The following is a 13,682-nucleotide window of genomic DNA, read 5'->3' as shown; positions in this document are numbered from 1 at the left end:
GCACTCGAGAAGTGGCTAGTGTGACTGAAGCCCAGAATTTTAAACTTGACTTAATTGTAATTCATTTGTATTAAAAACTGAAGCAGTGTGGAATATTTTTCTGTAAACATGACTTTATTGTTCTAGCGTTTCCACATTTCCCTTTAAAAAATGCTGAAATCTTGATGTCAGAAATGTGCTGTAAGTCATCCACACACCGTATTTCTGACATGGCAATAAGATAAAATAATTTCATAAACAATTTTTTCATTTTTACCCGTTGAAATGATTTTTTTGGACGTATTAGGTAAAATAATTATTAAAATTAATTTTACCTCTTTTGCTTTTTTAATATGGCTAGTAGAATACTTAAGAATACACTTGTTATCCTGTGATAAGCCATAATGGAAAAGAATATGTGTGTGTGTGTGTGTGTGTGTGTGTGTGTGTGTATAACTGAGTCACTTTGCTGTACAGCAGAAATTAACACAACATTGTAGATCAACTATACTTCAATAAAAGAAATTTTTTAATTACACTTGGGGCTTGAACTTCTTTTCTATTGGACACCACTGGTCTAGATGGTTAAGATTATGGTTCTTACCTCTTATCTGGACCCTATCAATAACCTTCATTTTGGTCTCTCAACTTCCCATTATTCCTATCTGGCTGATTGGTGGAAAACTATCACTGCTAGAATCCTGACACTCTTTTTGGCAAAGGCAGGCATACATCTTCAAGAGTCCTGATTATCTGCAGAATGAAGTCCAGACTTTCCATAGTGGCAGCCTTCACTACTTCCCACCATCCATTCTTCACTCAGGAAATCTAGGTCAGAAAAGAAACTGATGATTCAGGGAGCAAGAGGCTGTTTTTTTAAGGCTTAAATTCCTGTACTTCTGAGGCACAAGGAACAGGCAAGAAAGTGTGGGCTTTTTATCATCAGAGGGAATTAGGCAAAGAGTAAATATAAAAAATACATAGGCAAACCTGCCAGGTTACTGCTGTATACTTTGCCATCTCTTGCAAGGCAAGATGCTGAACTAGGCTGAAACTTGTCTTTAAAGGAAGACCTACTTTTCTGTCCTCACAGGGCAAGAATTCCTACTTATGAGAAATAATCGATTCGAGTGTTTTAGAGGCTATTCTTGGCCACTCTGAGAATGGGATAGAGGTGGGACCCAGAATGAAAGCCTGCTGCCCACTGCCCCACCCTCAGCAGGTACTGGCTTGGCTCTGGGCTCAGATAAAATGGGCTGGTTTTCAAGGATGGTTGGTGCCGGCCTGGGTTTTCCTCCTGTGTATCTGTTCCTGCTTCACTCACAACTCTGGAGCCCAAAGTCCCCCCACCTTCTCAATCCTCCCCCCACATCTGAGAGGGTGCAGAGATATATATGATCATGTAAAAGGAGTATTACCCATCAGCAGATGAATGAAGGTTTTAGGGCAGTACTTCATGGTAGAATTTAGAGGAGTGAATTAAAAAATGAAAGGAAAAAGCAAACAGAAAAAAAGAAAAGGAAAAATACCTGGTGAAAACATTGTGTGTGACTTCAATTCAAAACAAGATCATTAATTAACATTGGGCAAGGCTCCCTTGACTTGTCTGTAGCCAGTGGAATGTGACATTGCTTCTGTGACCTTACTCCCTTCTGCAGTTACACGTTGGGTCCCTCAAACCCAGTCTGGCCCTTTTTCTGTTTTCTGAGTTGGGTGTTAATGTCACACGATGCTTTCCAATCCCACTGACCATAGACATCTCTATGCAGAAAGAAATGCACGTATGTCCATTTGGATACATGATCTCCCTTTTCAAAGTTTATTCATAACAAGCTCTGACAGCTGGAGGAGTTTTCACCATCCAAGGAGGAAAGGGCTGGAGTAAACACTGGCAGCTGGAGATGGGTGGAGAGACAGACTCTGCTCCAAAGGAAGCTTTGGTTTCCTGCCCTCTGGGCCAGGAGGGGATGAGCCTACGGTGCCTTGCACCGTATCACTTCATTTGGAAGAAGATGGCTGGGATGGTGAAGAACACAGAGAGAAGTGGCTCTCAGGTTTGGCTTTTGGGAAAAACTAGTTCAGGAAGACCTTTCCTGTCTGCCTGGAGCTAGAGCTGCTTCTGGAAATATCTAAATTCCCTCTGTTGTCAAAGCAATGAGCCTGCTTTTGCCTTCTGGAAGCCAGGAGGGGAGATAGCATGCACACTCTGCTGCCACAGCCCCCTCCCCTCCATCCTCATAAGCCCCTTTCTGACTGGTAGTCTCCCAGGGAGGTGAGTGGGAGTGTTATGATGGCCTGTGTCCTATAACTTATAGAGGCTCCTCTCCATGTGAGCATCCCGTCCGACCCCAAACACACACCTGTAAGAGTCTCCCAGGGCAGGTGCTGCCCCCAGCAGTGGGGGCAGCCACCCTCTGTGCCTGTCACAAGGATGGGCACCAACAGCAGGAAGAAAGAATTCTCACGGCCTTACCAGAAGCTTCAGCAAAGAGGATGGTCCTGTCGCTGCTTTGGGCTTCGCAGGAGAGAAACACCTTTCTCCCTTCCATGCCGGTGATGTGTGCCTCCAGCCTCACCACTGAGCCGAGGGTGATCGGGCTAGGAGAGGGCAGTGGGGGCGAGTGGCTGGTAGCCTGGTCTCTGAGAAAGGTGGGGGATGACCCTACAGGGGTTGGAGGCTACCAGAGTCGGGGTCCCGGGCGTCTACTCAAAGGGCCAAGATGTCAGGGCCTTTGTGTCTGTCACCTGCTAGCCGTCTTTGCTTCAGCTTCTTCATTCGTCAAGCTGGAGACAATGGTACCAACCTCCCAGGATTATAGTAAAGATTGTACAAAATAATGTGTGCGAGTTTAACAACAAATTAATCACGTGTCAGGAATTATCATTTCAGTAGCAGCCCAATAATTATTTGTGGACTGAGTTAAATATTTACAGGCACACGGGTTGGCTTTCTTTAAATCAGAGGTGGCCAAAAGTAGTTTATCATTGTCCTCTGTAGTGTATTTTTATGTTGGAACACATAACCCATATTCAAGCTCATCACCTTGAACTTGGATGAAAAGGGAACATCTAACAAGTTTAGGTTGGTCCGTGAGAAAAACAAAAGTAGAAACTCCTCTTTGTACTCAGGATTGCTACCCGAGCTCTTATCTTCCATCGTAACACCTGGAATAACCCCGTGTCAGCTTACTCCTAGCTGGAACCCAGGAAAGGAGACAGACCTCTTGAAGGTGATGGTCATGGTCCCGGTGAAGACCGCATTAGCACTGCAGTAGGCCGTCATGAACAGCGTGGTGTCTATCATGGTCCCCAGCGCGCCACCATGGATAATCCTGCAGGGCCAGACAAGGGGAGAAAGGGAAGGAAAGAGTCTCCCATGATTCCACCCCGCATGGCCAATTTCCAGTGAGGCAATGTGCTGAAGGGTTCCCTGCAATCCAGGACCAGATCCTTCGATCGATCCATTTAGAGCAGAGATGTAAGCGCAGAGCACATGCAGGGGAAGCAAACGCTGCTGTCTGAAGTGAGTCACACCAGCTTAGAAGAGAATGAACTAAAAGCAGGAGAAGCCCCAACCACAAATTCTGATGAACCTTGTATTCCCTTCTGGGTTAATGTTGGGGGACTAGAATGGTACCATGAAAAAAGCATGGGCTTCACAGGCAGAGAGCCCTCACTCTAAATCTCACGGTTCTAGCCATGTGACCTCAGTCACAGAACCACTTGGGCCATCTGCACCTTTATCTGTAAGAGAGGAATATCTCCTAGGAATTTTTGTGAGTATGAAATTAATACAGCCAAAGCTTCATGTAAAGGGTCTGACATATACTAGCACCAAACAAGAATGGTCTTCCCCCTTCTCATTTCTAACTTCCATTGCTTACTCCACTGCCATTTATCAGGTTAAAGAAGTTCTTAACAGGGAGAGGCCACACCTTGGGTGGATCATTGAGGGACTGGCAGAGCCTCGCTGCCCAGGGAGCCAGTAGAATAAGGCTGAGGTAACCAAGAATCTAGGGGTTGCTCAGTTGGTGAAGAATCCACCTGACCTGCCAATGCGGGAGACCCAGGTTCGATCCTTGGGTCAGGAAGATGTCCTGGAGAAGGAAATGACAACCCACTCCAGTATTCTTGCCTGGAAAATCCCATGGATGGAGGAGCCTGGCAGACCACTGTCTATGGGGTTGCAAGAGTTGGACACGACTTAGTGACTAAACTACCACCCACCAACCAAGAACCTGCTGAAGGCAACCAGGGACCCCCAGCTGGGCTCTCACCCACCACCTGCTCTTGGACCAAGATAAAGCCCATTTGAGCCGCTGGCTGGGACAAGCCTGCGTGCCTCACCCAGGCAGCCCCTCCAGGAGGGGCCCAGGCTGGAACAAGCAGACGCACTTCTTCTCAGAGTCATTGTGGAAGATGACATACTCAAAGCCGAGTCTCTCCATCTCTGTGATCCGGAGAAAGAGGCGGGCGTCTTCTACCGTTTGGACTGGAGGGAAGAATGGATTTGATAAGAAAGACCTCAGGCTTAAGTCTGATCCTCAGGGCGGTGTGGTCTCTGGGGCAGAAAGCACCGGACCAGAGGAGGTCCCAGGAAACGCACCCCCCTCAGCTTCCCATGGGCATGCCACCCCGGGCATGGTCCCATAAACTTCTGACAGAGAAGAGCAGCTTCCAAGGGGAGGATGAGGTCAGCGGTGTGAGGGGCAGTGAGGAGCCAACTGCCTGTGAATTCAGGACACCACTGTTCCCATCAGCTGAATAACAAACGCTAATCCGAACGCATCGATTGTGGCAGATCTAGGAGTTAGCAGGCGACAGTCCTTTTTGTAGAACACGTGTATGTGTCTCCTCTCACTGCCACAGGCCTGAACTTTCGGTGAGATTTGTTTATACTGTATGACTTCCGAGGGAAAGGGGGATAATTTAGAGGCCCTAATTAGAGGTTAAGCCTCCAATATCCAATACTTAAGGACTTCCCTGAAGCTCAAAGGATAAAGAATCTGCCTGTGATGCAGGAGACCAGGGTTCGATCCGTGGGTCAGGAAGATCCTCTGGAGAAGGGAATGGCAATCCACTCCAGTATTCTTCCCTGGAGAATTCCTTGGACAGAGAAGCCTGGCAGGCTATACAGATCGTGGGTTTGCAAAGAGTTGGATACGACTGAACAACTAACACAGCACACCCAATACTTATCAAACACCTTTTTTGCAAAGAATCTCAAAGCAGAATTTCTTTTCTTTCTTTTTTTTTTTTTTTTTTGGCAGCATGGCTTATGAGATCTTAGTTCCCCGACCAAGGATTGAACCCATGCCTTCGACAGTGAAAAGGCAGAGTCCCAGTCACTGGACCACCAGGAAATTCCCCTCAAAGCAGAATTCTGAATGACAGATTAGGTATATAAAATTATATACTATAAACATAGTATATAAGTATGCTGCTAAGTCGCTTCACTCGTGTCCGACTCTGTGCGACCCCAGAGACGGCAGCCCACCAGGCTCCCCCGTCCCTGGGATTCTCCAGCCACGAACACTGGGAGTGGGTTGCCATTTCCTTCTCCAATGCATGAAAGTGAAAAGTGAAAGTGAAGTCGCTCAGTCGTGTCTGACTCTTCACAACCCCATGGACTGCAGCCTACCAGGCTCCTCGGTCCATGGGATTTTCCAGGCAAGAGTACTGGAGTGGGGTGCCATTGCCTTCTCCAGTATATAAGTATAGACTATAAGTATAAGACTTCCGGCTGGTTCCTCCTGTCTCTTGAACGAATCTCTTCATCTTCTGTTTTCCATCCAGTGTCCTTCACTGACAGGTTCAAGAGCTCAGCTCAGCTGACCACTAGAGGGAGCGCGAGTTCTGTCCCCAGCAGATTCTGGCTCCTGGCCCCAGATATCAGTAAGATCCTGCCCCCTGTAGCATCACTGAGCTGCCAAAACGGTGTACCAGAGTGAAGGCACTGGCCCTTAATCCCAGGCACTGCCTCTTCCCAATTCCTCACTGACATTGCACCTGTCTGGTCTACAGGAGATGTGGGGCTGGCAGGTGTAAGGAGACGCCCCGGGTGACTGCAGACAGGGGTGGAGAGAGCACTAATCCGAGAGCCAGGAATCCCTGACTCTAGTCCAGTCTCTACCAAAAGAGGCTTTGTTGCCTCTCCAGACCTCAGTTTTCTCACTTGTAAAATGACGGGTTGAACTAGACAGCCTCCACGTTCCTTTTCTAGCCTGATAGTGTATGAATCTAGGATCACCATGTCCAGCCTCCTCATACCTGACTCTCAGGCTAATGCAGGCCACACGGGAGGTGTAGGAACTGGGCTGGAGCGCGGAGCTCCCCGAGGAAAATGCACACACAGAAGCAAAGTTTTGCCAACAATCCTGCACTCTCCAGAGCCCTCCTCCAGCCCAGGTGAAGCGCTCCTAATACAGGGGTGTGAACGTACCAGGGACAACTTTAGCGATCCTAGCTAGGTCCCCCTCTTTAAGGAACTGCCAAGAGCGACAGTAACCGGGAAGTCGCGTCCACGTCCCATCCACAGTCTTCTCCATGAGTTCATTGTACAGCCTCACCATGATGGGGCTCCAGCCGGAGTTCGGGAGGGAATAATCCTTTGAATCGGAATGGAGGTGACTTCTTGAGACCTGGGAAGTTCAAAAGGTAGCTGACTGTGTCTGCTCCTACAGGGCCGGCACAGCTGAAAAAAAACTTGGGGTGGGGGAGGACTCAGGCCCGGGACCCGCGCAGCCAGAAGTGACCTTGGGGAGTCGGGGGTGGGGGGAGGGGAATCAAGCCCAAGACTCAGGAGGCCAGAGGGGACCCTGAGTGGTGGGGGTTCAGACCTGTGGCCACAGCAGACTTGCTGGCGCCAAAGTGGGCAGGGAAGATGCTGGTCACGTTTTCTTATGATCCTCCAGTCCCCCGAAGGTCCCTTTCTGTTCTGCTGATCCCCTCGCCATTAGTAGGCCCCATCCAAGCACGGGAACCTCTCCCCTACCCCAGCCCCCATGAGGGGCATCCCGCCTCTGCTGTTCTTGCTTTCCTCCTTCCTTTCCACGTTCTACCCTGTCGTCTGGGGATTCCTCTCATCTCCTTAGGTGTCCAGGGACCCCCACCAGCGCCCAGTAGGTGTTCCTACTTATGAGCAGGCATGAACTCCTTGTCCTCCTACTCAATCATCTTAACTCTTACCCACAATTTTCTTTTAGTTTCGCCTCTTTTTTGCCCAGAAAAATGTTATGTTAAACAGTAACCACTGCTTTCCCTTGAGTCACCACTAATCAGATTCTCTTTCCCTGATTCTGCTCACTTGCTCACGCTGGGGCTCGGCAACCCCACTTAACCATATGGGAAAGGTTCAGCAGGGTCAGTAAGGCTGGAGGGGCCTCCAGATATTGTCGTTAAGTTCCCAGTCTGAGGGTGCACCCCTCCATACAGGATGAAACGGCCGAGTGGCATAAGCATCTTCTAGGAATCAGGAGTCCTGGCTCCGAGTTCTCATCTGTCAAAGGAGCCTAAGGTCCCTTGTAGCTCCCTCGATCTGAGACTCTGACCACACTCACAGCAGCCTGCATCTGGATGCAATGTGGGTACTCACGGTGATGAGTGGGGCTGGCGCCCAGGCTGACCAGAGCATCCGGGGCTGGCCAGCCAGGGCTGGGAGAAGGCGTGCTGCCTGTCGGAGCCTCACCAGCCACCTGAGACCTCTCTGCAGCATGATGTCCAACCGAGATGCGCCAGCTGAACCTTCTGCCAAAGGCAAGCCTTCCTCCTGGTAGTTGAGCACAGCCCTGAGGCTCAGACTCAGCCAATCGGAGCCTGTGTGGGTCCTCTGAGGGCCAGGCCATCCCACGTCCCTCCCCTGCATCAGGCCAAGCAGTGGGGAGTGGAACTAGAAAGGACGTTAGGCAATTGTGGGTTAGTAAGTTACACATGTATTTGATCTTGGCAGTTGCCAGGTGTATTTCTGGCTGCGTGCCTGGAACAACTGAGTCAATCAGAATGTTTTGCAGGCCAGGTTCCCCAGTGGACAAACAATGACCAGGAGCCAGAGTGGATAACCTCAGTCTCTGTATGTAAGGACAGATGGCTTTGATACCTCACCCTGGTTCTTAACTGTGTCTTGTTTCAGAGGCCATTCATCTGACAAATGTTAATTAGGCGCATACTATGTGCCGGGAACTGTTCCAGACTCTGGGGGCACAGGAGTGAATAAAACAGATGAAGTCGATGACCTCATGGGGTTTATGTCCTAAGTAGGTAGTTAACAAGTAACGCTAATTGTTGCACTTTCTACCCCCAACTGCTGTTCTACCTGTTTCTCTGTTTTATCAATTTTAATACTTAATGTTATCTCATGCTGCTAAGTCACTTCAGTCGTGTCCCCTCTGCGACCCCATAGACGGCAGCCCACCAGGCTCCCCCGTCCCTGGGATTCTCCAGGCAAGAACACTGGAGTGGGTTGCCATTTCCTTCTCCAATGCATGAAAGTGAAAAGGGAAAGTGAAGTAGCTCAGTCGTGTCCGACTCTATGCAACCCCATAGATGGCAGCCCACCAGGCTCCCCCGTCCCTGGGATTCTCCAGGCAAGAGTACTGGAGTGGGTTGCCATTGCCTTCTCCAATGTTATCTCATAAACAGCCCAAATTAAAAGTTCACCAATCGTCCCCAAACTGTCTTTCAGAGCATTCCCCCTCCACCAAGCCAGAATCCAATTTAAGATCATATATTTCAGTTAATTGTCATGTCTTTAGCCTCCTTTAATCTGGAACAGTTTTTCAGCCTTTCCTTGACACATTCTTAACATACCGCACACACATATACCAGATACCTGCAGCAATGAGCTCCCATTCTTTCCACCCTGCTTTAGGGGACTCCTGTTACTCCCAGTGAGTGAACGGTAGGTGGCGTTAGAACACAGCTTCATAACCTTGCATAACCGTCACAGAAATCAGAGGTGTGCATTATTGCTATTAATATCTGCATTTACATACAAAGACACTGACACACAGAACAGTTAAAGTACCTCGCCCAAAACTGCACAGCTAGTAAAATGTTATATGCCGTGTATTTTTATTACAGTAATAACAAACTTTTATGTGTATGAAGATATTTATAGGCTATAGGTGGGACATTGGGTAGGTCTATGGAGCAGGCAAGACAGAAAACACCATCATCACCATCTTCAACCTTATCTTACACGTGTCTGCCTTGACATGCAGAGATGCTACCTCAGGCCAGCTTGCAAGTGAGGAGCAGGGTCCAGACAGGAAATCCAAGGTGTCCCTTGCAATGTCCTGAGCAAGGCCAGCATGGTTCAAGATCTGAGGCACTTCCCACGTCACAAGTGTTGCGGGTCAGTATCTCTCATGAACACAGATACAAAAATCCCAAGAGAAGCCAATTGTTTTTTGTTAAAATGACCATAAACATGAGGTCATTTTTTCTAGGGAAAACATGAGTTGATTTAAAATAAGAAAACCTATCAATATAGTTCACGAAATTAACAGAATAATGGAGGAAAACTACATGATCACCTCAATAGATAAGGAGAAAGCATTTGATAAAATTTAAGCTGGTATTTGATAAAGATACTCCAAAACCTAGGGGAGGAAAATCCCTATAGCTAACACAGTGAAACATATGGACGATTTTTAGAAAATAGTGACAAAGTCTTTGAAAGTTGAGAGGGTTGACTTGCAATAGTAGTAATTCACTGAATATCATGAAAGAAGTCTTGTGTCTGTAGCCAGCTTTGTAAGAATCTCCCTTCAATGTAGCCTCCAACTCCAGTGTGAATCGTTTCTGTTTCAAGAAGGTGGATGATGGAGGCAGGGGGATGCTCTGCCCTGCACGGACTCACAGAATGTAGTCTACGGTGGAGGAGCGAGTGGACTGCTGATTCGAGGATGATTTTTCCAAGACCTCCCTAGAGACCTGTCTCCCTATGTAGACTAAGGTGTGGCTGCAACTCTTCCGAAATAGTTCTGATAGGTGTTTCTTGAATTTCTCACCCATGAACGCATAGATAATAGGGTTCACGCAGCAGTGGGTGAAGGAAATGGTCTCTGTGACGTGCGTGGCATAGGTCAGCTGCTGGCTCATGACACACCCATCCAGGACGTGCATGTCATGCAGGGAAGTGAGGAAGAGGACCGTGTTGAAAGGGACCCAGAAGAGTAGGGAGGCAACCACCACGATGAGCACGAGCTTAATGGCCTTGGTCTTGTTGTGGTTCTGGCAGCTCTTCAGCTGGTGCAGGATGCGGATATAGCAGAACATCAGGATGCTGAACGGGATCAGCAGGCCTAAGATGTTCACTTCAAAGTGGATGAAGATCTTCCACTTCAGCGTCTGCTGATTGTAATAGGAGTAACACTGCAGGATGCCATTTTCGGAGGCCACTTGGTAAAACACTAGTAACGGGCTGGTGGCCACCAGGGCAGTCAGCCACACCACCAGACTCAGGGCTGTGCCCATGCTGATCGTCCTCACTTTCAAGGCATATACGGCATGGACAACCGCCAGGTACCTGTCCATACTCATGAGGGTTATAAAGAACATGCTGCTGAAGAAGCCGATGTAATAAAAGCCAGAGACCACCTTGCACATTACGGTCCCGAATACCCACTGGTCCAGTTGATAGTGGGTCTGAAAGGGGAAGGAGAAGACAAAAAGCAGGTCAGACAGGGCCAGGTTCAAGAGGTATACATCCGTGACACTCCTCAGTTTCTTGCAGGCGACAAGGACTAGGATGACCAGGCTGTTGCCCAGAAGACCAAATACAAACAGGATGCAGTAGAAGACGGCAAGAAGCAGCTTGCTCTCTCTCCCCTCCCCATCGCAGGGGCTCGAGTAGATGTCAGGATAGTAGAAGTCAGTTGCTGTTGTCAAATTGGGCTCAGGTGTGTAATCCATCAAGGCAGGAGGAAGCCAGCCACAGAGGCACCTAAGAGACATTCATTTCTTAGTGATATTTTTTATTTAAAAATACGGACTGAATTGTGCCCCACTGCTCCCCACCAAGTTCATATGTTGAAGCCCTAAAGCCCTGTTATGGACTAAATGTGTCCTTCCAAACTTTGTGTGTTGAAACCTTACCCCCATTGTGATGGTATCAGGAGATAAAGCCTTTGGAAAGTGATCGAATTAAGTGAGGTCAGGAGGGTGCAGGGCTTCCCAGGTGGGGCCAGTATAAAGAACCCGCCAGCTAATACAGGTAGATGTAAGAGACACAGGTTCGATCCCTGGGTTGGGAAGATCCTCTGGAGGAGGGCATGGCAACCCACTCCAGTATTCTTGCCTGGAGAATCCTTTGGACAGAGGAGCCTGGTGAGCTACAGTCCATGGGGTTGCAAAGAGTCAGACACACCTGAAGCAACTTATCACGCACACACGCCTGAGGGCTCCACCCTCATGGGAAGAAAGCCCTTATGAGAAGAACAGGAGAGCTTGCTTCCTCTCTCTGCTCTAGAGTGTGTGAGGATACAGTGAAAATTTGGCAGTTAGCAACCTGGAAGAGGGCTCTCACTAGAACCTGACTGCTTGGGCACCTTGATCTTGCATTTCGCAGACTCTAGAAGTGTGATAAATAAATTTTGTTGTTGTCAGCCACCCAGTCTATGGCATTCTGTTTACAGGAGCCCAAACTGACCCAGACACCCCCAGCGTCACTCAACTTGGAGACAGTCCAATAAGGAGGCAAGTTAAAGGAGATCACCAGATGGGGCCCTGATCCAATCGGACTGGTGTCCTTGTAAGACGACAACCAAGTGTGAAGGCAGCCCTAAAGGCTCTCACCAGAAATCCAATTTGTCAGCATCTTGCTCTTGGACTTCTAGCCCCAGAACTGTGAGAAAATAAGGTCCTGTCATTTAAGCCACCTGGCATTTTGTGATGGCAGCTTAAACAGAATAACAATACAGGGGCTATATGGAACCTCTCTGGGGCTTCCCTGGTGGCTCAGTTGGTAAAGAATCTGCCTGCAATGCAGGTGACCTGGGTTCGATCCCTGGGTCAGGAAGATCCCCTGGAGAAGAGAATGGCAGCTCACTCCAGTATTCTTGCCTGGAAAATCCCATGGAAAGAGGAGCCTGGCGGGCTATATAGTCCATGGGGGTCGCAAAAAGTCAGACATAACTTAGTGACTAAACCACCACCACCACCTCCACCATGGGACCTCTCTGCCTTTTCTATGCAAATTTTCTGTAAACTTGAAACTTCTCTAGAAAGTAAAGCCTATTTGCATTTTAAAAAGTTGAAATCTTCCCAGGCTAACTAATACAGAGGGATTCGGTGGGATAAGAAAAGTCAAAATTTGCCAAGAAAACTTAAAAACCTATAGTTCTACCTCTCAGAATTAGCAACTGCCAGCATATTGCCATATTTGCTTTTGATTCTTTCCCCTTTCCTCCCTTCCTTCCTTCTGCAACAGAGATGAACAACGTGAAGGGAAGATTCAACATTTAAAACATGATCATTCTCCTCAAACTGATATTTACATTCAAGGCAATTTTGATCTAGACTTAACGATTTTTCCAAGGCATTTGATTATTGGACACTTAGACATCCCTCTCCACCATGCCACATTTCTATAATTTGAAATGTGAATCAAGTTAGCCATTTTTAAACATATTAATTTCACCTAAGTATATACACAAAATAGATTTTAAGACAGTTTCTGAAGTATGGAGGTGGGTCTCTTTTTTATGTGGCTAGCATCTTTCAAAACAGGAGTCTCCCCTCCTACATCTTCCTCCCCACTTGTCTTTTACAGTTACTTTAAAAAACAATTTTCAGTTCATGGTCCTTCTGTTCTGCTCTCCTAATATCCTGGGATAAGAGGAAGTCTTCAACTCATTTTCTTCCCTAGATCCCTCCTATCCACTCCACATTCCCCACCATGTTCCTCCATCATTAAAATCTGTGGAAAGTATTAGCAAGCCCTACCATTTATCACAGCACAAGAATTTACATGCGTCTCATTTATTCCTCTTGCATGCCTGTGAAGCAGGTACTATCTCCTTTCTCTTTCTGGAGTTACGATCATACCTGAGTCTCAGCTTTTGTCCAGTACCTGAAGTTACACAAAGGGTGAGGCAACAGAGCCAGGACTCAAAAACCGCATCTGTCTTCTCCAAATCCTAGTTCTTTTCTGTACTTCACTGTGGGTTAAAAAAAAAATTAAGAGGAAAAAAGCTACAATCTTTTAGAATCTAGACCATCTGACTTCCAAGTTCTAGATTACTTTGTAGCAGAGTAAACTCCGACTTGCTTTTCAAACTGAGAAGGAGGCTTTTCAGTTTGTGAGAAGGAGGCCAAGAAGGCTTTTCAGGGTTTGGTGGGATGTGAAATGGCAACCCACTCCAGTGTTCTTGCCTGGAGAATCCCAGGGACGGCGGAGCCTGGTGGGCTGCCGTCTAGGGGGTCGCACAGAGTTGGACACGACTGAAGTGACTTAACTAGCAGCAGCAGCAGCCTGTGTCATTTAAGTTAGCATCTAGTCAGGGATGAAATTTGCTTGCCAGCTTTGTTCCTTGAGAAACATACACCTACATGCCTTCCTGTCATTGACGCAATGCACACAGCGTAAGGATAGATTCCTCCCCAGATGCCTGGGGATAGGCAGAATCTTCTGCTATCCACCTTCCCACTCTTGGGGAGCTTTGACACCCTCCTAGCATCCTGCAGAGAAATGGCATGGTTTG

General features: G+C 47.8%; 2 protein-coding genes across 19 annotated transcripts in view; both read right to left on the bottom strand.

Annotated features, from left to right (window-relative positions):
* Positions 1-285: 285 nt before the first annotated feature.
* Positions 286-8,513, bottom strand: LOC109576267 (acyl-coenzyme A thioesterase THEM4-like). Of its 3 annotated transcripts, none has more exons than XM_070776107.1 (6): positions 7,574-8,513; positions 6,422-6,620; positions 4,408-4,471; positions 3,201-3,311; positions 2,453-2,577; positions 286-807 (listed from the first exon to the last, which is right to left on the bottom strand). In XM_070776107.1, the coding sequence occupies exons 1-6, from the start codon at positions 7,841-7,843 to the stop codon at positions 716-718; spliced, it is 861 nt and encodes a 286-aa protein (XP_070632208.1). In that variant the 5' UTR covers positions 7,844-8,513; the 3' UTR covers positions 286-715. The 3 variants fall into 3 exon arrangements, with proteins under 3 accessions (XP_070632208.1, XP_070632207.1, XP_019840395.2); XM_070776106.1 differs by having other exon boundaries at positions 291-807; positions 4,327-4,471; positions 7,574-8,506; XM_019984836.2 differs by lacking the exon at positions 286-807 and adding an exon at positions 1,776-1,995 and having other exon boundaries at positions 4,327-4,471; positions 7,574-8,498.
* A 511-nt stretch (positions 8,514-9,024) lies between these two features.
* The window catches only part of CCR8 (C-C motif chemokine receptor 8), a 133,405-nt gene continuing 128,747 nt past the window's right edge, over positions 9,025-13,682 (bottom strand). For 10 of the 16 annotated variants that reach the window (XM_070776095.1, XM_070776089.1, XM_070776086.1 and 7 more), the window contains 3 exons: positions 13,027-13,139; positions 11,489-11,551; positions 9,025-10,924 (listed from right to left, as the gene is read on the bottom strand). In XM_070776095.1, coding sequence (XP_070632196.1) covers positions 9,835-10,893 — 1,059 coding nt within the window. In that variant the 5' untranslated portion in view covers positions 10,894-10,924; positions 11,489-11,551; positions 13,027-13,139 and the 3' untranslated portion in view covers positions 9,025-9,834. Of the gene's footprint in view, positions 10,925-11,488; positions 11,825-13,026; positions 13,140-13,526; positions 13,660-13,682 lie in introns of all 16 variants that reach the window. The other 6 variants (XM_070776090.1, XM_070776093.1, XM_070776101.1 and 3 more) reach the window with 4 other exon arrangements.

The sequence above is a fragment of the Bos indicus genome, chromosome 22 (genome assembly GCF_029378745.1).
Source record: "Bos indicus isolate NIAB-ARS_2022 breed Sahiwal x Tharparkar chromosome 22, NIAB-ARS_B.indTharparkar_mat_pri_1.0, whole genome shotgun sequence".
Taxonomy (NCBI): Eukaryota; Metazoa; Chordata; class Mammalia; order Artiodactyla; family Bovidae; genus Bos; species Bos indicus.
The sequence above is the reverse complement of the archived record's forward strand: the minus strand, read 5'-3'. Positions and strand labels throughout refer to the sequence as shown.